Source organism: Caloenas nicobarica, chromosome Z (assembly GCF_036013445.1).
Source record: "Caloenas nicobarica isolate bCalNic1 chromosome Z, bCalNic1.hap1, whole genome shotgun sequence".
In the NCBI taxonomy this organism is placed as follows: domain Eukaryota; kingdom Metazoa; phylum Chordata; class Aves; order Columbiformes; family Columbidae; genus Caloenas; species Caloenas nicobarica.
The window spans coordinates 10,940,420-10,968,197 of record NC_088284.1 but is presented as its reverse complement, the minus strand read 5'-3'; the positions used below and the strand labels follow the sequence as shown (position 1 = coordinate 10,968,197).

General features: G+C 57.8%; 1 protein-coding gene across 4 annotated transcripts in view; it reads right to left on the bottom strand.

Moving 5' to 3' along the window:
* Positions 1-481: 481 nt before the first annotated feature.
* The window catches only part of TLN1 (talin 1), a 37,488-nt gene continuing 10,191 nt past the window's right edge, over positions 482-27,778 (bottom strand). The window contains exons 7-57 of one of the 4 annotated variants that reach the window (XM_065656682.1): positions 27,300-27,427; positions 26,757-26,817; positions 26,370-26,474; positions 25,872-26,027; positions 25,532-25,633; positions 25,230-25,306; positions 24,868-25,048; positions 24,058-24,171; positions 23,612-23,720; positions 22,905-23,113; positions 22,688-22,786; positions 20,074-20,241; positions 19,496-19,790; positions 19,228-19,394; positions 18,750-18,878; positions 18,283-18,396; positions 17,476-17,589; positions 17,194-17,328; positions 16,915-17,043; positions 16,704-16,806; positions 16,420-16,628; positions 16,206-16,325; positions 15,844-16,041; positions 15,369-15,508; positions 15,183-15,276; positions 14,940-15,029; positions 14,640-14,762; positions 14,313-14,456; positions 13,820-13,981; positions 13,591-13,731; positions 13,153-13,334; positions 12,311-12,443; positions 12,096-12,197; positions 11,796-11,966; positions 11,482-11,631; positions 11,257-11,358; positions 11,011-11,130; positions 10,565-10,711; positions 9,462-9,628; positions 9,047-9,230; positions 8,677-8,802; positions 8,287-8,403; positions 8,022-8,207; positions 7,816-7,923; positions 4,791-4,896; positions 4,526-4,650; positions 4,111-4,236; positions 3,509-3,571; positions 3,067-3,249; positions 2,287-2,412; positions 482-1,699 (exon numbers count right to left, since the gene is read on the bottom strand). In XM_065656682.1, coding sequence (XP_065512754.1) covers positions 1,568-1,699; positions 2,287-2,412; positions 3,067-3,249; positions 3,509-3,571; positions 4,111-4,236; positions 4,526-4,650; positions 4,791-4,896; positions 7,816-7,923; positions 8,022-8,207; positions 8,287-8,403; positions 8,677-8,802; positions 9,047-9,230; positions 9,462-9,628; positions 10,565-10,711; positions 11,011-11,130; positions 11,257-11,358; positions 11,482-11,631; positions 11,796-11,966; positions 12,096-12,197; positions 12,311-12,443; positions 13,153-13,334; positions 13,591-13,731; positions 13,820-13,981; positions 14,313-14,456; positions 14,640-14,762; positions 14,940-15,029; positions 15,183-15,276; positions 15,369-15,508; positions 15,844-16,041; positions 16,206-16,325; positions 16,420-16,628; positions 16,704-16,806; positions 16,915-17,043; positions 17,194-17,328; positions 17,476-17,589; positions 18,283-18,396; positions 18,750-18,878; positions 19,228-19,394; positions 19,496-19,790; positions 20,074-20,241; positions 22,688-22,786; positions 22,905-23,113; positions 23,612-23,720; positions 24,058-24,171; positions 24,868-25,048; positions 25,230-25,306; positions 25,532-25,633; positions 25,872-26,027; positions 26,370-26,474; positions 26,757-26,817; positions 27,300-27,427 — 6,972 coding nt within the window. In that variant the 3' untranslated portion in view covers positions 482-1,567. Of the gene's footprint in view, positions 1,700-2,286; positions 2,413-3,066; positions 3,250-3,508; positions 3,572-4,110; positions 4,237-4,525; positions 4,651-4,790; positions 4,897-5,687; positions 5,724-7,574; positions 7,679-7,815; positions 7,924-8,021; positions 8,208-8,286; positions 8,404-8,676; positions 8,803-9,046; positions 9,231-9,461; positions 9,629-10,564; positions 10,712-11,010; positions 11,131-11,256; positions 11,359-11,481; positions 11,632-11,795; positions 11,967-12,095; positions 12,198-12,310; positions 12,444-13,152; positions 13,335-13,590; positions 13,732-13,819; positions 13,982-14,312; positions 14,457-14,639; positions 14,763-14,939; positions 15,030-15,182; positions 15,277-15,368; positions 15,509-15,843; positions 16,042-16,205; positions 16,326-16,419; positions 16,629-16,703; positions 16,807-16,914; positions 17,044-17,193; positions 17,329-17,475; positions 17,590-18,282; positions 18,397-18,749; positions 18,879-19,227; positions 19,395-19,495; positions 19,791-20,073; positions 20,242-22,687; positions 22,787-22,904; positions 23,114-23,611; positions 23,721-24,057; positions 24,172-24,867; positions 25,049-25,229; positions 25,307-25,531; positions 25,634-25,871; positions 26,028-26,369; positions 26,475-26,756; positions 26,818-27,299; positions 27,428-27,778 lie in introns of those variants that run through there. The other 3 variants (XM_065656683.1, XM_065656685.1, XM_065656684.1) reach the window with 3 other exon arrangements.

Here is a 27,778-nt window from a genome sequence, read left to right as displayed (position 1 = left end):
GGCAGCTGCTGCCCGCACAGGTCGGCCCCGGGGGGCTATTTCGGGGCGTGAGCTCAGCGCCGGCAGCTGGGAGAGCTCCGTCCACATTCCCAGACCCACGGCACACCAAGCTCTGCTGCTTCCCCACTGGTGGGCCACCAGTGACCAGGGGTCCCTCACCTGCACCCCTGTAGCAGCCGAACCAGGGATATTTTCAGCTAGCAGCACCCTTGAAGACCAAATCCCCCAGCAACACAAACCCCAGGGCCCCTCCCATAGGGGTGGCCCCCTGGCAGCACCTGCGAGGGCCGGCACATGGCTGGCAGCGGGGGTCCAGCCTGCCGGGTGCCTCGGGCTGGACGTGCCTCAAATATTTTCCATGCTGTATAAGCACCCGTGCTACACTCCCCCCTCCTCTGCTGGCAGGGCAGGCACCCGTAGCCCCCTTGCCCACCAGCCCCCACTTTCTCCTGGGGGATCCCGTTGATAGCCAGGCAGCAAGAAAGCAGGAAAACCAGATTTTATTGACGAATGCGTCTTTCCAAGGAGGCATCGGTATCCCCATCCCACCCCGGAGCCTCGGGGGGGGAGCTGGTTTCCTTCAATGTTTAATATGGGATGCTTAAAGTATCAAAATAGTGAGAGAAGCCTCAGCGAGTGCACAGGAGGAGGGATGGGGGTCCTGGAGCCGAGGAGGGGTGAGATACTGGGCTGCAGGACCCCGGCGAGAGCCGGGTGTTAGTTGGCAGGACACGAGCTTGGGGCAGGGAATAAATGAACTTTGAAAGCTGCAGGCTCAGTACTAGAGAAATGGAAAAGTTACAAAAATACTGCAGATCTTGGAAAACAACGCAGGCACTTGGGAAGGAGAAAGAGGGCAGAGCTGGCTGGGGCTATAGGGAGGGGAAGCCCTCTGGGAAGGCAAAGAGCAGCTTTGGGAATGAACCCATCGCATTTCCCCCATCCTGAGCGGAGGCACTGCAGCTTGCAGCACTGCTACTCCCCAGAGGGGCCCAGGCTGAAGAAGATGCTCATGGGGGGAGCTCAGTGCTTCCCAGGAAAGCTACAGGAGAGGAATAAGAAGGGGAGGAAGATTCAGCCAGCAATAAGGCATAAGAGGTGAAAGGAGGCTCCATGCGAGAGCTCAGCGAGGGACCATGCTGCTCCCTGCACCCCATCACACGGGAGAGGGCAAGCTCCTGTGCGGAGGAGAGAGACGAAAGGAGCACGAGTGGGAACAACAAAGGCACACGAAAAATATCCCCATCAGTGGAAAGCCCTCCGACCCCGCACCCCGGGGCTGGCGGGTGAGCCCTGAGCCGGTGCAGCCCTGGCTCCCACCCCAGTCGGGTCCCTTCGGACGCTCTGGCCATGCCCTGGGTGAGCGTGGGAAGGTGGGCTGGGCGGCGAAGCGGAGGTGCTGGTGCGGCGCCGGCTTGGAGCAGCATCTGGGTTAGTCCGAGCGCTCTGGGTGCAGGCAGAGCTCTGGTCTAGCCCAGGCAGCCCTTGGCTTGAGGCGGGTCATACTTAAATAGGAGCGGGCGGGCAGGCAGAAGTCTGTGCGGTGAGCGGTGGGAGGGCACGGGGCTCAGTTCTGCTCCTCATCCCGCAGCTCTGAGGGCAGGAACTTGTACTGCTGCTGCCGGATCATGGCCAGCTTCTTCCGCGCCTCCTCCAGCTCCCGCTCCTTGCGCAGCATCTCCTCCTGGGCGGCAATGATCTGCCGGGAGAGAGCCCTGGGGTCATGGCTGCCTCTGACAGGGATGGCCGGAGCATCGCTGACCCCAGAGCCGGGCTCTCTGGCTTCCTCCCATCACAGCCACAACCACCCTGGGCACAAGGGCTGTTGTCCCTGCAGTGGGACCATGCTCCCCTGGCAACAATGGGGAGCAGCACAGCTCCTAGGGCTCAGCCCCACATGCGCCGGTGAGGGTCTCAGCTGAGAGCCTGGGACCTGTGGCACCCCATATTGGCAGGTCTCACCCCCTGCCTGATCCTCTGCCCTTCACGTGTTGGGGACACTGGGATGGTGCGGATGCTGCACCAAGGAGAAGACAGAGCGTTACACTCCTGGGAGCATGCACCATCACCGGCTGTGCCTGCTGCCACATGTGGCAGGATGAGGGTGTAGCCACAGTGTCTGCCCGGTGCTGGGTGGGATGGGTGCACCCGCAGCATTTTTGTGAGGCTCTCTGGAGACATGCCCCATGCTGGTGGGGGGTAGGACATGCTCCTGAGATGGGCACACACAGGTCGTGGTGTCAGCCAGAGCCACCCCTGCCCCATCACAGTGGCCCCGCTCCTCACCTGTGCGATCCCCCCGACCATTTTCTCCTTCACCACCACCGTTTCATCATGGTCCTGGAAGGCAGCGGCCTTCTGCGCTGCCTTCACCAGATTGTCAGACGCTCTCTTTACTGCATTGCCGGCAGCCTGCAGCAGGGAAGGGAGGGAGACGCAGCGTAAGTCACAGCCCCAGGGTACAACTGCTGCCTGAGGGGGTGAAAAATCCCTGCTTCAGGCCAGGCTGGCAGGCAGGACAGGCAGCCAGGAGTGCTGGGAGCTGCAGGCAGGGATTCCTTTACATGGCTCACTGCCTTGCCACCCGCTCATGACCATTTCAGGCGCTGCTGCTCCCAGCTGGGCTCTGGCTCCTTTCTGAGCAGGGCAGGGATGGGGGGCAGCCCTGCTGACCCTCCCCGGCCCGTAGTCCTGAGGGATCAGCGCTGGGACAATGTGTTAACCCCTCAACACATGGGCATTAACCTCTTGAGTGCTATGGCCTCTGAGGATGAAGGGTACTACAAAACATGCCCCCCAAACATTAACCTCTCGAATGCCAGTGATGCAGCACACCCGTTTCAGGCATTCCTGCACCAGTTCATCATCCCTGAGCACTGCCAGGCTCAGCAGCCTCGCATCACTCACATGCCTGGCACGCAGCTCGCAGTGAAGTCCAAGTGACCTGGAGCCTGCACCCCAGACAGGTCCCCAGTGAGAGTGGACAGGCAGGGACAGTGAGCTTTGGGGAGCACCCACCTGCGTGCACCCCACTCCCACCCACCCCTTGGGCAGCCTGGAACTCACCTGGAGTCGCTTCATGGCCTCTGAGTCGTGGTCAGCCTTCACCTTGCAGGCCACCAGGAGCTGCGCCGTGGAGGCAGCCACCTGCTTGGCGGAGGAGATGAGCTTCTCCTCGCTGGCGTGGCCCTGCACCGCTGCATTGGCGGCTTCGCACAGGTTGTTGGTGGCAGCAGCCACCATGCGTGCCTGCAGCAAGAAAGGCTGTCAGGGAAGGTACAGGAGTCGCCCCTGGGGAGGGGTTGCCCTGACTGTCCCCAAGGAAGGTTGTGGAGCATGGGATGGTGACAACCAGCTTGCACACCGTGTCTCAGATAGTGGGAGAGAGAGGAAGAAGCTTGGCTGCTTCTTCTACCGGGGAGAAGTGCAAGGGCAGAGCATCCTCATCTTGGCAGCGAGAGCCAAGAGGAGGGTCCCCCCATTCCCTGAGCACGACCTTGATACTCACGGCTGAAATGAGTCCCTGGGACCACTGTCCATCATCCACTGCATTGGCGGGGATGGCGCCCACCTGTGAAGAACGAGAAGAGGAGTGAAGTTCATCACCCAGCACACCCCTGGCCACAGGGCATAGAATCATAGAACAGCGTGGGTTGGAACGGACCTTCAAAGGTCAACTAGTCCAACCCCCCTGCAATGAGCCGGGACATCTTCACCCAGCTCAGGTTGCTCAGAGCCCCGTCCAGCCTGGCCTGGAATGTCTCCAGGGATGGGGCATCAACCACCTCCCTGGGCAACCTGTGCCAGTGTTTCACCACCCTCACTGTAAAAGATTTCTTCCTCATGTCTAGCCTGAATCTCCCCTCATTCAGTTTAAAACCATTACCCCTTTTCCTATGGCAACAGGGCCTGCTAAAAAGTCTGTCCCCATCTTTATTTAAGGCCGCTTTTAAGTACTGAAAGGCCACAATAAGGTCTCCCCAGAGCCTTCTCTTCTCCAGGCTGAACAACTCCAACTCTCAGGGCACAAGGGTCATGGGCAACCCCAGGAGAAGGGTGAACCCACCACAACCCTACATTTTCTTATTTCTTTTCTTCTTCCAGCCTTACCTTTCCTTGAGCCACTAATTCTCTCTGGGCTGCTGATGCTGCCTTCACCAGGGCACTCGTGGCTGCAGCAATGGATTTGGCAGCTTCCAGGATCTGCTCCTCAAAGTTCAGGCTCTCGTCTGCTTGCTGTGGGCAAAAGTGGGGTGTGAGTCCCAGGCAGGGGTGCTGGCACAGATGGGGCAGAGCTGGATGATGTCAGAGGGCTGAGGGGGCACATATAGAGCTGGATGAAGGGCCATGGGGCACAGGAGGGTATGGACTGCCTGAGGAAGGTCCAGCCAAGGACGTGGGAGGCAGCAGGAGCACGGGGGGAGGGACTGGCTGTCAGATGGAGCTTCCCATGCATGACCCATCACACCTGGCCGAAGCACAGACAGGCTGAGCACAGGGGTCAGCCAAGGCTCAGCATCACTACCTTGGGTTTGGCCCTCGGCTTCAGCTGCTCCAGCTTCTTGGCTGCCGCCTCAATGGCAGCTGCTGCCCCCAGCAGCTCGTTCTCAGCGATGACAGTCGGGTCTTCTGGGTCAACCCACTCTGTTCCTAGAAAAATGAGGAAGTGAGGCAGGTTAAACCTGCACATGGCCTCATTTCTGGCTTGCCCTACCTCCTCCATCAGTCTGGAGTCCTCCGCCGTAATCCCAGCCCTTAGTCCTGCCCCTCCGAGCAGGACCTTTCCTTACCTTTCATGGCCTCAGCTGCCTGGATGAGCTCAGTGACGGAGCTGGCCACGCGTTTGGAGTAGGCTGCCAGCTGCTGCTTCAGCTCGTGAGTCGGCTTCTGCAGGATCTGCGGGGAAGGAGCAGATGTAAGCACCTGGAAAAGGGGGATCTCAGAGGTCTGTTCAGGGTGAGCTCCCCAGGGAAGGAAGGTGGGATTCCCCAGCTCCCCCACACGTGTACACATCAGGTGTCGTCTGTGATGCTTTCTCGAGCGACCCTGGCTGGTCTCCTCCTACCCGAGGATGGGATGAGCTTCCCCTTAGCCCTGCTGCATCCACAGCTTCTGGGACATCTCGCAGCCACGGGTCCTTGAGTGCAAACCTTCCTGTGCTCAGCGGCTACCCCCTCCAGGATTTCTTTCCCCTACAAATAATTTCAAGCTCCAAAAGCATTTCCCCCTTGCTGTCTCCATTTTGGAGATTTGTCTGCAAACAAGCTGGACAAAGGGAGGGATCCTGGAGCCACATCCCAGCTCAGAAGGGCTGGTCCCACCAGCGCAAGGCGGCTGGCAGAGCCACGGGGGTCCTTCACTGAAGTGGGGGGGACGTACATGCACACACCACAGCACACACCTGTGCACACACACAGGTTCCGTACACACAAGCAGAGCTCACCACTGGCCCGACTTGCACTGCAGAGGCGGCAGCTGCCCAGAGCAGGTGTGAGTACACACACACATGGACCCTGGGGTCCTTGCAAATACCACCCCAGCGCCAGGCTGGGCACGCAGACACGCCGTGAGCAAGGCACATGCTGAGGTTAGATACCAGCAGGCACCCCAATGTCACCTTACTCACCGGCTGACAGGGAGGGAAGGAGAAGAGAGAGAAGAAAGCAGTGAACACCCCAGCCAGGACACGCGGGTGCTGGGGGTCAGGGGGAGGTGGGTGTTTTCTGGTGAAGGGTGAAGAGGAGCCAAGAGAGGAGAGGTGGGAATGAAGGATCAGAGGTCCTGGGTGGAAAGCTGTGCTGCCATGATTAGCTCATACTTCAGCCTCGCAGGGCCAGGGGAGCTGGAATGCCTAGACATGGCTCCAGGGCCAGAGGAGCCACCTACACCCAAAGGAGCCACAGAGTTGCTCTCCTCCTTGCCCCCCCTTTGCACCTTGTTTCTCCCCACCCCAAACTGCAGTTTTCAGCCACCAGACTTCTCTGCTTTTGGAGGGAGAGACCTATTGTTACCAAATACCAAGTCCCTGTGGAGGTTCAAATTCCCTCCCCTCCCCAGTGAAATATGCAGGCTTTCCCATTCCTCTGCTGAGAGCCATGTTTTCCATCCCAAGTCAAATAACTCTCTTTCTTAAACGCTAATCATGCTTGTTCATGCTCTGTCCAAGGCACCGGTCTCCCAGAGGACCCAGCGTACAGCCAGGAACTTGCTGCTGCTGGGGAGCGAGGCAGCATTGCATCTGCCACCCTTGTTCCCACACATCCTTCCTGCTCCCGGCTTTCCAGGAACCTGCTGCCCTCTGATAAATGGGACCCATGAGCTTCGTTCCTGCCTTCGCAGACCGGAGTGCTGTGGAAGCTGGCAGGGCAGCCATGGCTTTATCCTGGACTTGTGTGGGGCCATCCCAGCAAAGTCACCAGAGCTGCATGTGGCTCAGAGTCCCTGAACTGGTGGCACACAGCGATGGCTAGTTTGCCCTCATTAAGTGCATCCAGACTAAATGCCATGTTATTAAGTCTGCTCTCTGCTCTGACGTTTAAAACTGCTAAATGGTCCTGTCTGGAGCTGAGGGCACCCTGGAGGCTTTGAGCTTACTAAGATGAACCTCCAGTGAGCATTCCACGGGATGTACCAGCATATGGTATTCAAGAGACATCACATGGCAGCTGGACAGTTACACCCAAAATGCAGTGGAATAGCATGTTCCTGCAAGCAGGATGACCTCAGGCACTGCCACACGGAGTCATTAATTAGCCTGAATCATCTGTTAACAACAGGTCAGCCAGAGAATTTCTCCTCAGCACTCCAGCCTTGGCTGCCATGGCTTACGTGTGGCTAAAGCATCTCCCAGACAGACATTTGATCTAGATGCAGCAGAGAGAAAACTCACTGCTCCCCTTGGAACTGCACTCCTGTGGTTAACTCCTGTGGATAAAACCACCCTTCATCGCTGCCCAGCTTCAATTTCTAACCATCGATTCCTTCCCACCTTCTCTTTGTGCTGCCAGTGCTGGTTACTCTCTGCCTAAAGGGTCTTTCCCTGCAGGAAACCGCAGTCTGAGCTCACCACCTTGTACCTGGTGGACCTGAACAAGAGATTCTCACCAAGTCCTTCTAATCAGGTTAGTGAAGCCTTGCTGCAGGGCTGACTTGCCCTCAAACTTTTTCCTGACCTCGGTTTGTGGGCTCTTGCAGCTCTGTGGGCTGGGTCTGTGCATCCCCGCAGTGCCCTTTACTCCGCCTCTGTGATCTCGCCAGGAATGCAAACCACTGGAAGGATCTCACTGGATCCTTTCTACCACTTTATGGTCTTAATTTGCTTCTGAATTACACTTATCTTGTAGGACAGCTCATTAAAGCAGCCAGCTGAAGTCCTTGAGAGGACTCAGAGGAAGATCAGATCAAAAGTGTGCAGCTGGCGCTTGCAGTCATCACCTCTGCTATTGCCCATCTCCCACTCTGCTGCGAGCTTAACAAGCTCTGTTTTCACACTGCCTGAAGTCTCTTACTCCCACCACTTTTACTGGAAGCTGTTTCAGGATTTTGCTTTCATGTTGTCAAATTTCCAGCCTCTATTTGTTTATGGCCATTTAATCTCCATCTGTTGTTAGCCAAATACCTTTCTTCAGAGCCTGTTCATGTCTCTGACATCTTCCACAGCAGGGCTTGGCCACACGCTCTGCACCGTGAAGGGGATTGTGCAGAGACCTCAGCAGGAGGAAACGTAGAGCCCAGAGGACCCTGGGGATTTGGGGAGCACCCTGGCATCCATGGGCAGTCTCTGTCCACCCTGGGAAGTGGGGTGGGGATACTCACCACCAGCACGTACTCCAGCAGCTCCAAGTAGCCATCGGCACACTCCTTGCCGAAGCGCAGCGCCCGCTGCCGCACATCCCCGCTCACCTCCGGGTGGTAGGCGGCTTCCTGGAACCCAGAGATGGAGAAGACCCAATTCATATCCAGCACCATCCCTGCCGGCACCCACAAACCCATGCTGGACCCACGTCCCCTGCCCGCCCCACCTTGCAGGCGCGCAGCATATCCGCGATGGCACGGCGGCTCAGGTTGGCCGTGGCGATGACGTCCTCCTGCCGACACGAGTTGCCAGCAGCCACCGCTTTGGCTGTGGCCATCGTGATGCCTTTCGTCATACGGATGAAGTCCTCTGGGGTGGAGACCTTGGCAGGAGGCACGGGAGAGGAGAAGACCTGCAAGGCGAGACGCAGCAGTGAGTCCTGGGGCAGTGGGCAGGAGGGACGACAGCCACAGCACCATGGCTGTACTCACCGCCAGCTCCTGGCGTATGTGCTCGATTGTGGCCTCCAGCGCCCGAGTTCCCTTTGTGGCCTCATCCTCGACAGCCTTCACGGTCTTCAGCAAGGAAGTGACATTTGTCACCATCACCTGTAGAAGGAAGAAGAGAGCCAGGTGAAGCACCACGCAAGCTCTGGCCTGCTGCTGGCACCTGTGCCTCCCTCACTGCTTGGTCCAAAACAGCCCTGTCCCAATACTCCGCTCATACCACCTCGTCTTGTTCTCTTACCAATGCCGCCTTTGCATCTTGTGTCCCACCTTTTATGTGTCACTCCCTCCCTCTTGCTCTGACTGCCCCCGTACAGGCAGAGAAGTCCCCCTGCTCTTTCTCCAGCCCCTCTTCCCATCACGCCCAGCTCAGACCTTGGCAGAGTTCTTCAGCTGGTAGACAGCAGGGTCATCCCCAGCTTTGCCAGCAGCTGCCTTGGTGGCACCAATCAGGTCTCCAAGTGCCTTGGCCACATCCTTCACAGCATTGATCAGGACCACCTGGGGAAAGCAAGACCAGGGCAATTGCACAGCTACATTTACACTCAGGCTAGGGGTAGTGTGGCCCATCAGTGAGAAATTTGGGCACACAGGGACTCCAGCTCAGCCAGAACCACAAAAAGCCCAGCCAGCCCTCTCCACAACACATAGGATCCAGCCCAGGGCACCACACGCCACATGCAACCCACAATCCCTTCAAGCAAGCTATGAGCAGCCTCCATTCACCCTACACACTCCATCCCACCTGAGTCTCTGGGTCTTCAGATCCCAGGCTGGCAGCACCCAGCTTCACCACCTCTGCCAGGCGAGTGATGGTGGACACGGAGGACTGGGCAGCCTGGGCTAGCTTCTCCTGGCTGGCTGTGGCATTCTGCACTAACACCTTGGTGTCCTCCACCAGTGCTTTGGCTGTCTTCAAGATGCCCTCTCTGGGGAGAAAAAGGTAGTCAGAGACCTCTACACACACACGTGGTCCTTGGGGTGTACAGATACTGTGGACTCTGCCTTTTGTATGCACAAGATGAAGGGGAAATGGAGCCAGCATGATCTGAACTTGTAGCTCTCCTTGAAGCTGGTCCACAGCTCAGAAAGACAGGAGACAACGGGACACTGTCTGATACTCCACCTCTGACTAAGCAGGGGCTGAAGTGTCCTGGTACCTGTGGTCAGCAAACGTCTCTGAGTTCTCCCGGTTGAGGGTTCCCGCTGTGGCAAACATGATGGTGGTGTCAAGGTCAGCAATGATGCCGGAGACAGCGCTGGCTGCTGTGATGCAGGCTTGTGTCCCGCGGTTCCCAGCCTGCAGGGCTGCCAGCACATGAGACACCTGCGGGGTACGAGCAGGGTGACTGGGGAGCAAAGCAGGTTCAGGAAACCCCCACCACACACCCCTCCAGCACCTCCCAGGATGGAGACACTTCACACTAAGGAATTGGAATCACACGGTCTGGATACCCTTTCTTAACTTCTACTTATTTGTTTTTACACTGTACCTATCATGTTCGGGGGTCCAGAAGATTTTGGACTCTGCTAGTTTCCAAATGAGTAAGGTTTGCATGATGGATATTAGAACATGGCAGCTCATTCCTTCTTTAGCTGCTAAACTCAATTTCTGTACTCGGGCAAGCACTTATAGAGGAAGTTTCCTGATGGAAAGCAACCTTGGAAAGGAAGGACCTGCAGATGGTCCTGAGCATGCAGGCAGGTGCCAGGCACTATGAACAAGTTTTGCTTTTGTAGTCTTGCTTACGAGCCTTGCTTCTCTATCGCTGCCTTATCCACAAGAGTTTTTTAGCCATGTTTTCATCTGTGATTCAGAAGCACGTTCTTTAGATTGACTGATGGACAGGATGCTTTCCACACCAGCAATAGATGATGGGGAGATTGATTACCCAGCATGAGCTGCTGGCTTGGCTGGAGATGCAGCAAAGGCTATGCCCACCACTGCAAGACCTGATCTGGAGAGCCCTGGGCTGCCACCAGTGTGTCGATCAGTCTACCCTGGCAGGCCACCATCGGAACATCAGCAGGAGGTACCTGGATGTCACACCCACCCACCACAGCACCAGCTGCTGTTACAGTGCCTGGAGAGGGGGATCCATCCTCCATCCTGCCAGCTGGGCAGGGTGATTGTGGCTGAGAGACTCAACAGAGCCCAACAGAACCAGGGAAGAACCCAGTGTGGTGGCTCCAAGGGCATGTGGCTGAATCCAGCATCCCTCCCACCTGACCACACTACCACCCCTCTCTCTGGACCATCTACCTTCTCGGAAACCTTGCGCGCACTCTCTATCAGCTCTTTCTTGGTGTAGGCATCGCTGGGGCTGCACTGCAGGGCTCCAGCCTTGGTGACCAGGGCAGCACAGCCGTGACCCAGCTCCTGCACCCGACGCTTGATGTGGGAGCCGATCTGGAGAGGAACACATGTGTGAGAGAGCCAGCAGGGAATGAAGCTCCACATCCAGGATACCCTCTGGGAAACAGCAGCCAGCCCTGTGCAGCTTCTCTCTCCCAATGCCACCACTCAGGAGGGGAAAAAAGGAAATATGGCTTTGCTGCGTGTTTCCACACCATGTTGCAGGGCAGGTGTGAATGCTGCCGGTCCCCAGCTCCGATGGGAGATTTGAGTATCGCTGTCCTCTGCTCTCACACTCATCACACCCTGCTCTGCCTCACAGCACACTCCAGGAGTGCCCCCCATGCTCGCACCTCTTCATTTTCGGCAGTGAGTGCAGCCAGCTTGGCCTCTTGTGCCAGCTGCCCATAGTCGTTGGTGAGCTGGTTGGCCAGTATACCCAGCTCATCTGGGTTGGTGGTGGATTTGGTGACCTGCCGATGGAAGTAGAAGCAAGAGTTGGAGGGGTCGTACGTTGTGAACGGGGAAGCAAGGAGGGTGACTGCCCTGCCTGGGTGGCAGGCAGCGTTTTCTGCAGTGACAGGCATGCTTGCACCCACCATCTCCTGCACAGTCACTGCGATGGCCTTGGCTGTCTTCACCATCGTGGTCTGGTAGTCCACAAAGGACCCCTCCGGCTCGCCCATTGGCACCTCATCCAGCTGTAAGAGACCATTGTGAGACTCTGGCTCTAGATCCAGCCCAGATTCCTTGTAGGTTTGGACTCTGAGCTTACCTCTCCCCCAGCCCCAGCCCTGGCCAGGTCCACTCCTCACTGCACTCACCTGGTTGATGGCCTGGGTGATGGAGTCCACCATGCCCCCCACGACACCTGCAGCACTGGCTGCCTCATTCAGGGTAGTGGTCAGGTCCTCCACTGCTTCCTTCATCATCTGCACTGCCTCCTCCAGAGCCTCCTTGGTATGGGCAGCTTGCTGCAAGGGCAAGACATCGTGAGGGAAGGTGGACAGCAGGTCATCTCCCAACAGGGATGCTGCACACTTACTCCAGGTTTCCATGTCCAGCACATGCGTGTGCACCACAGGGCACCCACCATGTGAAGTGGTGCACACCACAGGCACATGCCCCTGCTGCTCACCTTGGGGTTTCCACCAGCCTCCTTGGCCGTGTACAGCATCTGCAGTGCAGATTCAGCCAGTGTTTTGGTCTGGTCCAGGAGGTTCATCTGCTGCTGATGGTTGGGTGTTTTGGAGGCAGCGCCGATCGCCGCCATAATCAGCGGCTCAAAGTACTGAGCCATCTGGGACACCTAGAGAAGAGTAGTGTCAGCATCAGCAGCTTCCAGCCCTGGCTGCCTCGTGTCTTTTCCCCCGAACCGTGAGCTCCTGACATACACAGAGCACCCCATCAGCAGCTCCCCATCCCTGCCCTGTGTTACCTTGTGTCCCAGCTGTGAGGCCTCAGCCCGTGCTGCGCTGGCCACGGGCTCGATCAGGTTGCTGATCTCCTGGACAGCTGTGATCATCTGGTTGTGCAAAGCCTGTTACAAAGATAGGACATTGTGTGAGGCTGCAGCAGGGCTGGGGTCACCGCACACCGCTGGAGAAGGCCGTCCGCCCCTGTTAAGTTTGCAGCAGTGCATCCCCAACCCACCTCCTGGGAGATATCTTCTCGGGGGGCCAGCTGCTGGCTGATGGCAGCAAGGGAGGCCTGGTCCACCTCCCGCATGCATCTGTTCAGCACCTCGATGGCCTCGTCACACTCCCGCTGTCCTGGAGCTTTGTCTCTGCATGACAGATGGATCATAGAATCAGAGAACAATTTGGGTTGGAAGGGACGTTCAAAGCTCATCTAGTCCAAAGCCCCTGCAATCTTCAACTAGATCAGGTTGCTCAGAGCCCCGTCAACCTGGCCTTGAATGTCTCCAGGGATGGGGCATCAACCACATTCCTGGGCAACCTGTGCCAGTATTTTACCATCATTATTATAAAAAATTTCTTCCTCATGCCTAGCCTGAATCTCCCCTCCTTCAGTTTAAAACTATCACCCCTTGTCCTGTCGCAACAGGCCCTGCTAAAAAGTCTGTCCCCATCTTTCTTACAGGCTCCTTTTAAGTACTGAAAGGCCACAATAAGGTCTCCGTGGAGCCTTCTCTTCTCCAGACCTCTTCAGGCCAGTGCTGGAAGGCACTATGCCAACCCTTTGCATCCAGCTCTGGCTGGTGCTGGTGAGCAGGATCCTTCTCCCAGCCTTGGGCAAACCAGCATCACAGAGCCTGGACATCCTAGCATGCATTCCCATCTATTCACAACAAGACTGGAGGAGCAGCTCCCATGCAGGACAAGAGGGATGGTGTCTTTTGTCCCATCCCTTGACTCCCTCCACCGACAGTCGTCAAGAAGATGAGCCAAAACATCCCCAGGGATGCTTGCTCAGAGCAGGGCTACCAGCCAGCACAGACAGGGCCACAGTCAAGGAGGCAGGACTCTCCTCACCTCATGTTGGTGATCAGCTTCTTGATGGAGTCTGAGACGGTGCGAGAGTGACCGGCCAACACCGACCACTGCGGTGGATCCTTGGGGTTGACGGCCAGAGAGCGGGCGGTCTGGATGAGGCCGGCAGAGCTCTCCAGCATGGTCTTGGCCGAAGAGACAATGGGCTCCATGGCTCTGCGCCCCTGCACAGGGAGACAATGGGCCGCTGAGGTGTGCCAGGGACTGTGCATGGAAAGTTACTCCCTCTCCCACAACCCTCATGCAGAGCAGCCCCCCGAAGCCCAGGGCTTGCTGCCACCTCTCCATCACACCACCCACAGGCACCAGCCCCACACTGGGACTCCATCCCAAGCTCAGGAGGAGACACAGCTCCCCCCCACCTTTGGGAAGCCCCCATCACAGCCAAGCCACATCCCCACTGCCCCAGTGGCATCCCACCTCTGGGCTGATCTGGGCAGGAACGGTGGCAAACTCTGGGTTGGAGGCAAAGGCTGTCAGGTTATCCACGGCCTCTATGAGAGGGGCAGTGGCAGCACGGCATCGCTCCCGGTTCTCCTCGTTGAACTCGCCATCCAGGGCCTGATGTGGAGAGACCAGGGCAGTTATCCAGACCCCACCATGCCCCAAATCCCATCCCCACCACTGTGTCCCAGCAGGGAGACTGCACCTTGATGGTCTTCACCAGGTTGGCCGTGCTGTTGGCCACCTCCTTGGCTGACTGGACAAACTGGCGCTTGGCCACAGGGTTGGCGGTGCGAGAGGAGGCCAGGCGGCACGTGTTGCACAGGGCTGAGGTGTGCTTCGCTACGATGGTGGCTGCTGACAGCACCTGCAGGGAAGAGCAGGGTGAGGCAGGACCCACCATGTCTTCCCACCCCAGCACCTCTCCCTTCCCACCAACCCCACGTGGGGCACCAGTGACCACCGGGGTCCCTCTTGGGACCCAAGAAGGATCACCAAGGTCCTGCATAACCCATACAACCCCCCAGCCGGACTGTTACCATTGCACCAAAGCTGCCAGCTGGTGCCCAATACAGCTCATAAGGCCTGATGAGACACTAGCCATAACCTTGGCCAACTCTTGCGACACAGCTCTTTTCATTAGCCTCAGCCCTTTTATGCAAATAAATGCCCGTAAGAGTGCCCCACCTCATACTCACCTGGGACTGGGTACAGGCAGGGTCCACCAGGTTCTGGCAGGCCATCTGGATGGCTTGGTTGGCTCTGGCAAACTGAGTGGGGTCTACCAAGCCCTGCTGTCCAGCCTGGCTGTTGGGGTCTGAGACCCCCACGAGGTAGGCAGCCTAGGAGCATGAGAGAGGTGGTGAGAGCAAGCTTGCACACGGCAAGGAGGCTCAGAGCAGGCACAGGCTGCGGAGGAGTCTGGCAGCAGCATCCCAAAGGGCCAGGCGAGGGGTCTGTATGGCAACTACACACCAGGGGCAATGCTCAGGGATGGGACATCATCAGAGATGAGTGCATCTCACCTGGGCAGCTGCCTCTGTCAGTCCACAGAGAGCTTTGGAGGCAGCACTGATGGACTCGCCGAACTCAGGCAGTTTGCTGTTCTTGGCGTTCTGGGAGATGCCGGCCATGGACTCGCCCAGCACCTGCAGGACCCACCATACATCAGTTATGGAGACCACCTCCTGCTCCCACAATGCTCCCAAGCTCAGAGCTCACTGTGCTTCATCAACAGGGGAGGAAACACCTTTCCCTTTGCCCCCACAACCTTCCCGAACCTTCCTCATCCTCTCCCAAACCTCCAGTTCTGGCTCAGGGCTCACCTTGGAGTTCTCCATGACGCTGTCAAGGCAGTTAAAGTAGGACATGTCATTGACGGTCTGGGTGGGGTTCTCCAATAGCTCCTTCACTGTCTGCAGGGACACAAGCGTCACATCCAAGGGAAGGGTCTGTGCCCTCCATTTGCCCCTCCTGTTCACTCCATCTTGCCCCTTGCAGTGGGATGCAGGTTCCCCCTCCCCACAATCCCGGCCCCTCCACTTCCTCAGCAAGATGCGGCTTCTCACCTCCAGCTCCCGCAGGGCATTGTCACACTCCTTCTGGCCTGGTGCCTGCTGGGTGCACATGGTGATCAGCTGGTTAATGCTGTCGGTCACAGCCCTGCCGGGGACAAGGGAGAAAGACTCACGGATCAAGACCAGCCCCATCACCCAGCCCCACTGCTACAGCTCACAGGGAGCAGTTCATCCTACCGTGCTGCTGCCGCCAGCTGATTCTTGAGGTTAGGGGCTGTGGGGTCGGCGGAGAGCGCCTTTGCAGCCAGCAGCAGCTTGCTGGAGGACATGGAGATGCTCTTCAAGTTCGACACCACTTGTGCCTGGTCTTCCTTATTCTGCAAGGAGCCAAGAAGAGTTACCTGCAGCAGTTTTCCAATCTCCATGCCCATCGTTAGTCTTCTCCAGTGGTTTTCAAGCTGAACCAGTTCCCTTCTTACAACTCATCCGCCAACAGTAATGATATGGTGGCAACAGTCGCTGAATTGACCCAAGCCACCTTCTCCCTGCTGCTGCAGTTTTGCACAGCTCCAGACCCCATTTCACCGGCTGTGTTGGCCAACAGCCACCCTAACCACCACTGCCTGGCTACCCCACCTGTGGTCAGCCAGCTTCTCAGGCATCCCAAACCTCTCACCGTACCCAGGACCCCACAATGGGTATTTGCTCTTACCGGGGACAGGCTGGCCATCTCCACTCCTGCCTGCAGGAACTCATTGAAGTCCTGTCCAAATTTGCCAGAGGACTTGGCCAGGTCTTGAGGGGTGCCACGCGACGCCTGCACCAGCTCGTTGGCAGACTGGTTGAGCCCTGCGGCCGCCCGGTTTAGCTGGCTCTGTGCCTCCTGGAAGGTCTTGGTGCTGGGAGGGAACTGGAGGCATGGAGAGGGGTTAGAAGAGGCAGTGAGAAGGATGGAGATGGAGGATGAAGATCTGGCATATGCTTAGGGACACGCTAGAGAGGAATCCAGTGTGGACAGACCAGCTTACATCCCCACAAAGCTTCCCCCTTCCCTCCCACCCTGTCCCAGCTCACCGAATCTGCGAGCAGCCTCTTGCTGGCCTCTCCCACCATGCGGATGGCAGCATCCACATCCCGCTGCCCCGGCAGGCAGTTAACACAGCGGCTCAGGGCCTGTGACACCGCCTTGGCCACCTGCGGAGAAGCAAAAAGTGGTCACCTTCCCCAGGCCAGCCCCATACCCTTTCCGTGGGCTGGCAGGGGGCACAGGGGTATCCGTTCTCCCTACCTGGGCCAGGCGCTGCTGGCTCTCAGGGTCACCGGGCTTGGCCACCGCTTTCCGCGCCTCCTCGATGAGGTTGTTGGCTTTATCCATGACGTCGCTGGCGCACTCCAGCATGGCAGTCTGCACCTGTGGGTCGGGGGTGCTGGCTGCCACACCGCGGGCAGCCTGGCTGAGCGAGCGCAGGGCCTGGGCCACCTCTCGGGCAGCGATCCCTGCGGGGATGGAGAGGTCAGTGGATGCCAGCACAGGCCCTTCCCCTCTCCCAGCCCTGGCGTGAAGGCCAGTACCTGTGTAATTCTCGTTGCCCTGGGCCACCTCCCCCAGCAGGTGCGCGATGGCGGAGCTGACAGCTTTCGTGCTGTTTCCCAGGTCCTGGGCACATTTCTCCATCTGCAGGGGGATGAGTGGGGACACTGCTGGTGGGCTGCACCTTCTGGGGGTTCCCCTGCCCCAGCGCCCACCCTGCACCACCCACATCACCCTTCCCCACGCCCTCACCGTCTCTCCCGGCAGAGGCTTGAGCTTGCCATCACGGGCAGCTGCCTTGGCTTCCTGCAAGTCCCTCTCCAGGCTCTGCACCAGACCCAGTGCTGAGTCTATCTCCAGGGGTCCACATGCCTCCTGAGCCTGTGATAGAGGAGAAGGGAAGGTGAACGGGGCAACCGCTGAGCTCACCCTCCTGCAGCAGAGACCATGACCCACCACTGGGCCATCCTCACTGTCCCCCCTGCTCTGCACAGCCAGGGTCCCACTGCAGGACAGGACCCAGCCTCTCACCTTCTGGGCAGCTGTGCGGAGCTCAGCCAGAGCTGCAGCCAAGTTCTTGGCACACTGGCTGAGCTGCATGGCAGAGGCTTGGTCCGTGATGGTAGGGACGGTGGCCTTGGCTGCAGCTACCATCTTCCCACCAGGCTACCAAGCCAAAAGAAAAAGCAGTGAGAAGGGGACGAACATGCAGCATCTCTCTGCTGCCCACATGCAGGTTTCCCAGTATCCCAGGTGTGGTAGGAAAGCTGTAATGCCAGAGCCGAGGCGGGAGGCTCTGGGGGGCGCGAGTACCTGCAGGAAGTTCTGGCTGGCAGCAATGAGAGCCAGCTGGGCACTGGGGCTCTCCGGCTGGGACTGGCTTCCTCGCACGCCTTGCACCAGCATTGGGATCTGCTCTGCCACCACCTGCCAGAGAGGAGGGTCACCAGAGGGCCTTGGCCATAGAATCATAGAACAGTTTGGGTTGGAAGGAACGTTCAAAGCTCATCTAGTTCAACGCCCTGCCATGAACAGGGACATCTTCACCTAGATCAGGTTGCTCAGAGCCCCGTCCAGCCTGGCCTTGAGTGTCTCCAGCGCTGGGGCATTGACCACCTCTCTGGGCAACCTGTGCCAGTGTTTCACCACCCTCAGTGTAAAAAATTTCTTCCTCATGTCTGGTCTGAATCTCCCCTTCTTCAGTTTAAAACTATCACCCCTTGTCCTATCGCAGCAGGCCCTGCTAAAACGTCTGTCCCCATTCTTCTTATAGGCCTCTTTTAAGTACTGAATAGCTGCAATAAGGTCTCCCTGGAGCCTTCTCTTCTCCAGGCTGAACAATCCCAACTCTCTCAGCCTGTCCTCAGAGCAGAGCTGTTCCAGCCCTCTGATCATCTTGGTGGCCTCATCTGGAGTCTCTCCAACAGGTCCAACAGGCCAGGAGGAGACAGATCTAATCCAGGTCCAGTGACTGAAATATCCACTCCCGGGGGAGCCGTGTGAAGACCCCAAGGTCCTGACTGCCTGCTGCGGCCAAGCACAAAGCCCTGGCGTGGTTGATGGGAGAAGGGACAGTATGAGGTGGTGCAGGAGACCCCAGGGTCAGGCCTGGGCTCTTACCTTGCAGCTCTGTACCAGCTGCTGCTGCGCGGCAGGGTTCTTGTTGGAGGAGGCTGCGTGCTGCGCGGCAGCGATGGTCTGGGTGGCGGAGGCGGCAGCTTGCTTGGCTGCGTGCTGGCAGAGGGAGGAATGGGTCAGCACTGGGCAGTCTGCCCTGAGTCCCCCTGCCACACACCAGGGCTCATCGCCCCCTAAATTTTTTCTCCTCTGCCTCCAGCTGCGACACTGGGGCACCCCAGTACCCTCAATGCCCAGCATCCCAAAGCAACACGGTGCATGCAAGGGATAGGACAGGATGGGAAAGGAGCAGTGGGGAGGGCTCTGTGCAGCATGGACACTGTACATGAAAAGGATTTTATCCCTCTGGAAAGCGCAGGGATGCGGGAGCTCCTGGCCAGGTCTTGCTCACTGACCATGCTGCCTCGTTCTCCACAGCCCAGCGACCTCCCCCTTGCCCAGCATCTCACCTCTAGCTTGTGCACGAGCTTCTTCTTGATGGCATTCTGGGCTGCGGCGTTGGTTGCCATGCGTAGCCCCTCTGCTGCCTCACGCAGCCGCTGCTGCTGCTCCTCACTGTCCGGGTGGGCTGCAGCTCCCTGGAGAAAGCAGGAAACTCATCACACCTTTCAGGGGGCACCGGGGTCCATTATCTTCATGAAGCAGCAGCTGTGCATTGGCCTGATGCTGAGCAGCATCCCCAGGCAGCCTGACTGCTGGGGAGATGCCAAAAGCCTCGCCAGGAGAGCTCAGCAGCAGCTGCTCTGCTACCACCTGCAGCTTGAGGAGCCCCACTCCATTGCACAGGTCCTCAGCTCAGTGCAGGACCTTGCTCTGTGAACTGCTCCCCCATCCAGGGGCTGCTCATCCCCTCTGCAGTACCTAGCCAACAGTGTTGGATGGGGCTGGTGGCCAAAGCCAGCGCCCATCCTCCCCCACACCACTGACCTTCGCAGCTTCCACCATCTTGGCAGTGGCATCAGCCAGGATCTTGGCCGCACTCAGCAGCTTGCGCGAGTTCTCCAGATCCGTCTCTCCCTCTGCATCAGCTTTGATGGCATTGACGAGGTCGGAAGTAGCCTGGGCCAGAATACGAGCCTGACGCACCATTTCCCCTGGGACAGAAAGGAAGGGTGGCCCGTTAGCAAGTTCCATGGGCTCTCTGATACCTCCTTGTCCACCACCCTCCACACTGGGTGCCATCAGCCACTCTCACCAGCATCGCCCATGGAGCTGAATATGTTCTCGGTGACGTTGAGGATGGTGTCAGTGGCCTGGTCGTAGCGTCCGATGGGTTGCCCGCCCAAGGCGTGCTGCTTGATGTGCTGCAGCAGGTCATTCAGTGCCTGGGTAACAGCTGTGGCTGCCACCCCCACCTGCTTCAGGAGCTGGTCATCACTGGTGGCTGCCTTGGAGGCCTCCACACAACCTTCTGCCGACTTGGCCACCAACTTGCCAGCCTCGATCAGCTGCTCCTGGCAGACCGGGGAGCTGATTGTGGGAGCCACCACCTGGAGGAGAGGAGAAAGGCTGGGCAGTGAGCATGGTGGGCTCTTTGCCGGAGCTGTGCAGGGACAGCTGTCCCCAACTTCAGCTCCTCCAAAGAGGATATTCAATGCTTCGGTACGCTGGCAGGGACCCCAGCCCGAGGCAGCCCACACTTCTGGTGCCAGACGCCGAATGTCCTGCCTGAGGACGTGTGGTCCTGGCACAACTATGACCCCACTGTGGAGCTGCCACCAGCCAGGAGATACTTGCAGCCACGCTGAGACAAGGGTTAACTTTGCTGCTTACCTTGGTGCACGCCACCAGCTGGGAGGTGGAGAGGGCACACTGGGTGGCAGCAGCGATCACCTGTGTCTGCAGAGCCGCGTCCTCTGTTTTCTGAGCCACGTTCTTGGATTTGAGCACCAGGGTGGCAGCAGCACTGGCCACCGCCTTCGCCAGCTGCATGAGCATGTCCTGGGGGGGATGGAGAGGGTCAGCGCGTGAGACATGCAGCAGGAGAACCAGCAGCTGCCCACAGGGCTCTCATAAAATATTCAGCAGGGAAACGTGAGCTGTCGGGGTCCTTTCATCTACTCTGTCCTGGCACCAGCAGTACCAAACACCTGGATTGGCTGGCAACACCTTGACCCCATCTCTACTGGGTGCTACAGCCAGTGGTGAGGCTGTAGCTTGGCCCTGAGCTGCAGCCTGCATTGTGGCACCACGATGAACACTGCCCAGAGCAGCTCAGGCAATGCTCAGCATCACCACAACATCACGGCTACAAAGATGATGAGGCATCTGAAGCATCTTTCTTATGATGAAAGGTTGAGAGAGCTGGGTCTGTTCGGCCTGGAGAAGACTGAGAGGGGATCTTATTCATGCTTATAAATATCTCAAGGGTGGATGTCAAGAGGATGGGACCAGACTCTTTTTAGTGGTGCCCAACGATAGGATGAGAGGCAAGGGGCACAGACTGAAGCACAGGAGGTTCCATCTAAACATGAGGAGAAAATTCTTTACTCTGAGGGTGCAAGAGCCCTGGAACAGGCTGCCCAGAGAGGTTGTGGGGTCTCCTTCTCTGGAGATATTAAAAACCTGCCTGGACACATTCCTGTGCAATCTGCTCTGGTGAACTTGATTTAGCAGGTGGGTTGGACTAGATGATCTCCAGAGGTCCCTTCCAAATCCAACCATTCTGTGCTTCTGTGAACATCCACAACCTGCTCATTGCCCACTCTCCAGGCAAAAATCCACACTGAGGCCCAGATTGAAGCACAGCCACAAGCTGCTGCAAGGCACAACCAGCTCTGCCTGGGTTTGCAGCCTGCGCAAACGGCAAAAAAATGACAAATCCCTCAGGCCAAAAGGTAGGCACAAGCTGGCTGCCCCACAGCCACACTGGGGGCAGCTGCCTGCCCACAGGCTCACCCCACCAGCAAGAGGTGAGTGGGAGATGCTGCCCACACTGGCCACTTGTACTCCAGGCATACCAGCTGTTTTCTAGCTCATTAGTGATGGGTTATATCTCTGTTGTCACTCCCAAGGCTAAAAGAGACGTATGACACAGCAACCAGCCTCCTCCTCCATGGAGGGTGGTGGGTAAGGCACGGGGCTGCCCTGCCAGCCTGCAACAGGCAGCCACCAGCACATGGCAAACTGCTTTCCCGCAGGGCATCAGATGTGATAGCATGCTGCAGCCTTCAGGATTAGCTCCTGTGGCACGCTGCCGGCAAAAACAGGCAGCACCAGCATGAGCCAGCAAATGCTTGGGGCAAAGACCTCGGTAGGCAGGGCAGCGCTCTCTGCCTGCCCTATGCGCGCTCACGGTGAGTGGCCCCACACCCCACGACAGCTCAGCCTCCGGCCACCAAGCCAGATGTGTGCCAGCACCCCCTCGCCTCCTGCAAGCCAAGACTGCTCCCGCTGTGATCCGCCACCTTTCCCAACAGGAGGAGAGACTGGGGAGTGCATGCACCCAGCTCCAGAGTCCCCAGAGTCCCCAGATTGCTGCAATGGAGCCCAAGGAAGGAAGCAGATACACTCGGGTCTGGCAGCTGCAAGGCAAAGCATCCTGGTGCACATGTGCAGTTTGTCTTCCACATCCTAAATCTGCCCCTTGGGGCTGTCCTGTCCTGGCACTGACACCTGGCCAAGCATGGCTTCTTGCCCCGGTCATAGTTTTTCTGCTCCCTTTGTTTGTCTGTCCAGGCTTTTACGCTCCTGTTGAGGTTGTGTGGCCACCACAAACAGAAACCCATTCTTTCTGGAGTCTGTTTTGGTCTATACCACATCTGGATCCTTCTCTTCAGCACAGTGTGCTATTTCCCTTGTGCTGGAAGGAGCAGTTGTGAGAAAGCAAGCTGGCTGGAAGCCAGCTCAGTCAAAATAAACCACTCCATGAGTCTCCAGACACCCTAGGTCTCCAATAGGGGCAGGCAGGCAGCTCCCGCAGGCAAGGAGCAGCAGGCAGGAGCTGAGCTGGCTCCCAGGGCAATGCTCGCCCAAGGGTGACCCGAGTGCATGGACTTCTGAGAGCCAACCACCAGAAAAGCAGATTTTTGACAAGAGCCCTTCTCCAAAGAGTTCAGCTGATAGTCCCCAGAGGAGCACCCCTCATGTTGGAGAGGGCAGGGACCATCAAGCCGTGACTACAGTCCCCTTTTACCGTCTTTGGGTCAGAGGCAGGCAGGATCCAAGCACGCCGGCTTTCTGCGATCTACATGGGAATCCACAAGACAAGAGGTGTTATATCACAGCAGCTCTAGGGACAGAGATGGGCAATGGCCTGTCCCCTCACTCAGCAAAGTCACCGCCAGGCATCGGCCAAACTTTAGCCTGGAGCCCTCCTGCCAGGTCCTGTGCAAAATCTGACTGTTTTAGGGAGTGGGTGTCCCTGTTTGTCACCAGGTGCACTCACCTGGAACCGGGGGTCCGTGTCACTCTCCCCGATCTGCTGCAGCAGCTCTCCGCTGGTCTGGCCCACGAGGCCAGCAGCCTGCAGGAGATTCTGGCGAGGCTGCAAGGAATGAGGCAAAATCAACAACAGGCTCATGAGCAAGCCCTAAAAACTCACCCCAATGGTTCCCCTTGGCTTCCACCCTCCTCTCAGTCCCTGGGTCCCTCCTGCCCCTCACCTCAGCGCTGGCAGGCTGTGCCGTTTTCAGCAGGTCCGAGACGGCACTCGCCAGGTTCTTGGCTGCCTGCAGAAGCTGCCGCCCATTCCCTCCCTCATCCTCCATCAGCGCAGCCAGCAGCTTCACGCCCTTGGACATCTCCGTCAGGTTGGAAGAGATGGTGGTGACAGCACAGCCCACAGCAGTGTAGTCTGTGTCCGCTGGATCCCCTGCACAGGGAGGAGATGAGTCAGGATGGGATGCATTTCAAGTGATGCTCCAAGAGCATGCCCATAGCTGTCACCAGTGTGGTTCTCCTTTGTGGGAGTGGGGGAAAAGACCCCCTGGCTCCTAAGGCTGAAAGGTTGTTGCATCAGTTGAGTTTGGGCAGGAGAGCCTGGGGAAGGAGAGCTGCACTGTGCCATGGGTGGGCCTGAAGCTACGGCAGGGACCAGATGACGCTTTTGGTCCAGAGGATGGCTGATCAGCCAAGGGCTGGGAGGAAGGACTGGGCCGGGCACAGACAGGGATCTAAAGGCAAGGTGAGTTGCGGGGGCATGGTCAACTCTACAGGTATGTTAGCAGCATTCGGGGCTGATTTAGCTCTAGCTGGGGCAGGTTGGCTCCTCCAGTTTCTGATGGAGGGCAGGAGCCATGACTTTCAGCCAGACAAGAGAGACCAAGCTTTCTGCAGATGAGGCATCCCTCCTCTCCAGCCCTCCACATACCTGCAGTGAGGTTGACCACCGAGGCTGTGCCGGCAGTGATGGCATCCACTTGGGAGTGGATCTCATGCTTCGACTCATCCATCTTGTTTTTGCGCCAGGCTTTGGATGCCTGGAACGGGAGAACAGGGTCAGGAGATGGTGGTGGAGGTTGTGGAGGTGGTGGGTAGCTGCATCCATGCTCACACAGAGAGACACAGGAAAGAACAGACAACGAAGAGGGAAGGAAGAGCTGCAACCACCCAAAACTCCCCGGCCCATCCTGACCAAGCAATATGACCAAATGTCCCCTTCAACCAGGGTGGGATGCAACCCCACCTCTTTGCAGGCAGCAGATCTTCCCAGGAGCTGCTGACACATCTCCTGGGAATGCAACCGTCCTCTCCTAGCCCAACCAACAACCTCCCGCAAGGTCCCCCCTGAGCACCCCGCCTTCAGCCGGCACTCACAGCATCCTGCCCAAGGGGTGGCAAGGTCTCGAAGTCATCCAGCGTGGCCTGGGCTGCGTGCACAGCCTGCATGCTGGAGTTGATGGTGCCAGTCAGGGCTTGCTGGGCTGAAGTCTGCAACACAGAGACAGATTGAGGCACACCGGAGGCTCAAAATCTAGCTTAAATATTTGGTTCACATGCCTCTCTGCAACATGGCGTAACATGCTGTTGATGATCATGCTCTAGGTAGGCGCCTCCACAAAGATGAGTGGACCTAGCAAAAAGGAGTTTCCCCTCTGCACCTCCCACTGGGAAATGCCTCATCCCACCATGGGTACAAGCAACTCTCATGGTTAACCAGCTCTCAGGGAGTGGGGAGCAGATGCAGTGGGACCCCACAAGGCTTTTACAGCAAGCCCCACAGCAGGCTGAGCGGTGCCAAAGAAAAGAGCCTTCTTGTGGCCTTTTCCAAGTGCTTCTCCAGCTGCTGAGGACATGGGGATCACCAAAGCCAGGCACAGGGCTGTGCTGCAAACCACAGCACTGGTGGGGCTGGCCAGGCACAGCAGCTTGGGGCAGCTCAAAATGAAGGAGAAGCTGAGGCTACAGGCCAAGGGAAAATGCCAAAGTGTAGCTCAAGTTTGCAGAGCGGTTGCAGGAGGATGCCAGCTCAGCCAGGCCAGCAAGCACAGGAGGCCAGCGGCACTGAGCCCCTGCTCTCCACAGCAAGCCAACACCTGGCCATGGACCCAAAATTGATGGGTCTACACAAGCCTGATGGGCACCTTTCGGAGTTCGTGCCCTACGGCGGGCACAGGGAGAGCTTACCAGGGGAGGCATGTGCCCTCGGTGCATCTGGCCACTGGTGATTTGCAGCTGAGGCTGCGGCATCGTGCCCACCTGGAAGTTTTCTGGCCCTCCAGCCCCTGTCCGCATGATGGCTGGCAGGGCCACCGAGCCCAGTTCCGCCTTGCCTACACGGTTAAACTGCTGCTGCAAGACAGTCGACCTGAAATTGGGAGAAATACCGGGTTAAGGAACACCCACAGCCATGGCACCAGGCTCTCTGGGAGCACTGCCACCAAAGGACTGGCAGCTCTTCTTCCAGATAGGCTGTTCTGCAAGCCTGGCTGGAGCCCGCTCTCCATTCAACTTCTGCTTGGAAGCTAACTTGATCCTGGAGGACTTACTTCTTTGGAGACACAGAGTCTTCCAGCATGGTGGATTCCTCATCTCCCTCCAGTCCAAAGTGGTCTTTGCTCTTTTTCTGTAGAGGGAAGGAGAACATGTTTCAGTCAGCACATACCTCCCACCCTTGCCCTCCTCCTGCAGCCCAGGCAACATTCTCAGGCCACAGGGTCCCCCTATCCTGTTTCCAGCTCCCCCAGCAGCACCATGTGCCAATGGCTGTCTAGAGGCAGCTGGAATGGGCACCCTGCACCCCTCTCCAAAGAGGAGCTGGTTTTCAGTGCCCTTCTCTGCACAGCCTCACCTTTTTGAGGATGATATCAATGTAGCCGGCAATCAGCTGGGCGATCTGCTCTCCTTCCGTCGTCTGCACGGAGTAGTAACCATCCTGGTAATCTCCAAAATCCTGCAATAGCAGGGCACAGGGTAGCACCGCAGCTGGGCACTGGCGGTCATCCTGAGCCCCTCTGGTATGCACTAAGCACCCAAGAGCCAGCCTTCAAAACAAGAGCTGGGAGAGGCACCAGAGGAGGGCAAGGCTGTCCCACTGTGGGGCAACACCAAAGAGAGGGGCTGGTGTGAGAGCAGCCACCCATGGGGTCAACACTGGGGAGGGGGTGTGCAGGACCAGGGCTGGTCCCTACCAGGGTGAAGCTCTTGGGCGAGGCTGCCCAACGCTTGATGTTGGTCAGGCTCCACTCCTGAATCACTTCCTTGGTCTTCTCGTCCACCCGCATCACACACTCCTTGGTGATCCCCAGGAGCCGCGGCACCAGCTTGTTCTTCCCCTTCATCTTCTCCTGTGGGCCATGACAGAAGGGTTGTGGGCTGTCCCCAGGATGGATCCGTCCAGGCAGAGACCTTTGAGGCCTGCTGTGGCTACCAAACACTCCCAAGGCCACACTTTCTGGTGGTGACAACCACAACATGGGGCTTGAAAATGAGAAAAAGCATGAACCAAGGAGAGGGAAGGCAGTGCACAGGGAAAAGCAAGAAGAAGGAGAAGTGCATAGTGGAGACTCAGGGAAAACCGGAGCAACATGGATTGAAGCGTAGCAGCTGTAGACATGACAGATGAAGGGATGCTGACAGAGAGGAATTTTGGTTGGTGAGAGGTGGGAGCAGGGGGACTGCTGCTCTACCTTGACCAAGAAGAAAGAGACCCCGTAGGTTTTGAGGGAACGGGCAAGTTTCACATAGCGAACTTTGGCCTCAATCTCGCTCATGTTCCCACAGTTCTTGTGGGCCTGCAACAGCAAAGAGAGAACATCACGCTAGCTCCACAGTCTCCTGGCTGTGCCCAGTCACAGCCTCTCCAGGCTCTCCCCACCCCACCAGCATCCCCTGCCCCTGCTACTTCATCCCTCTGACCTCTGGGACCTCAGGAGCTGCCTTGTCTACCCACTTACAGCTTCCTGCTGTTTCTCACCCACCAAGCTGCTATGTCTTGCCTCCAGAGACTAGAGCAGCCTCAACTTTTGGCGGGGAGGAACAAGAAGCCCAGGTCTCAACACCTCCCTTGCACATACCATGAAGATCTTGCGCTCCCCTTTCTGCTTGATGTACTCCTTGGGCAGGAAATCCTTGAGTCTGCCAAGAGACAGCCGAGCCAGCTGTTAGCAGCAGAGCCCAAAGCCAGCATTTGTCTCCATCTACAAAGAGGCCCAACCCCATCCCCTTGGACAAACCCCTGCCAGTGCACAGGCTGTGAGTTTTTGGGAGTAGGAAGCATGGGCGAGAGGTTAGTGTGTTAATGAAAACTGCCCCAGGAGCTGCCCTGCTTAGTGGGGTAGAGATGCTGAGGATGCAGCCCCTCATGTGGCATCAGGGGAGATTATACAGTGGTCTGGGGTCCCCCCATGAGAGCTAGCTGCATGTCCTGGGGGTGCCAAAGGGACAGAATGGGGGGTCTGGTACCCCTTGCAGCCAGCATGGACCTCCATGCTTGGGCACTGTGCTGCAATGAGGAAAGGAGTTGCTCCAGAAATATCCGTCATCAAACCCTGTGTGCTGGCGCAGTGCTGAGGGCTGCCAAGCTGCCCCAGCCGCCTGGGGCTCCCCAGGACACTCACTCCAGAAAGCCCGGCTTGTGCTTCTGCTCATTGTGCGGCCCAAACTGGATCTGGCACTGGTAGCCAGCAAATTCGCAGGCTTTGTCAAAGGAAACAGGGTGGGAACCGTTCAGGATGTCGTCGCGAGCCTGTGTGGGAAGAGAAGACATCACTGTGGGCTGGGCAACAAGGTAGCCCTTCCACTGTTCTCCTCCACGTCAAGCAGGACCTGTTTTCCAGACTTAAAAGAAGCAGCCCTGAAAAAGATGAGGATCTAGGACCAAGCTGTCCCCTATGGGGACCATCATCAAGCCTAGGAGAGGAACAGCAGCAGGACTTCAAGATGGTTCCTACCAGACAGGAGACATGGGATCCTCAGGGGAGCTCTGGAGTACGCAGAGGGCAGGGCTGGGACTGCCAGCATTGGCTCTTACCCAGGGGACAACTGGGCATCCTGAAGTGAACCTTGTGGTAGCTCCTGGCCAAAACCCTCAGCCACC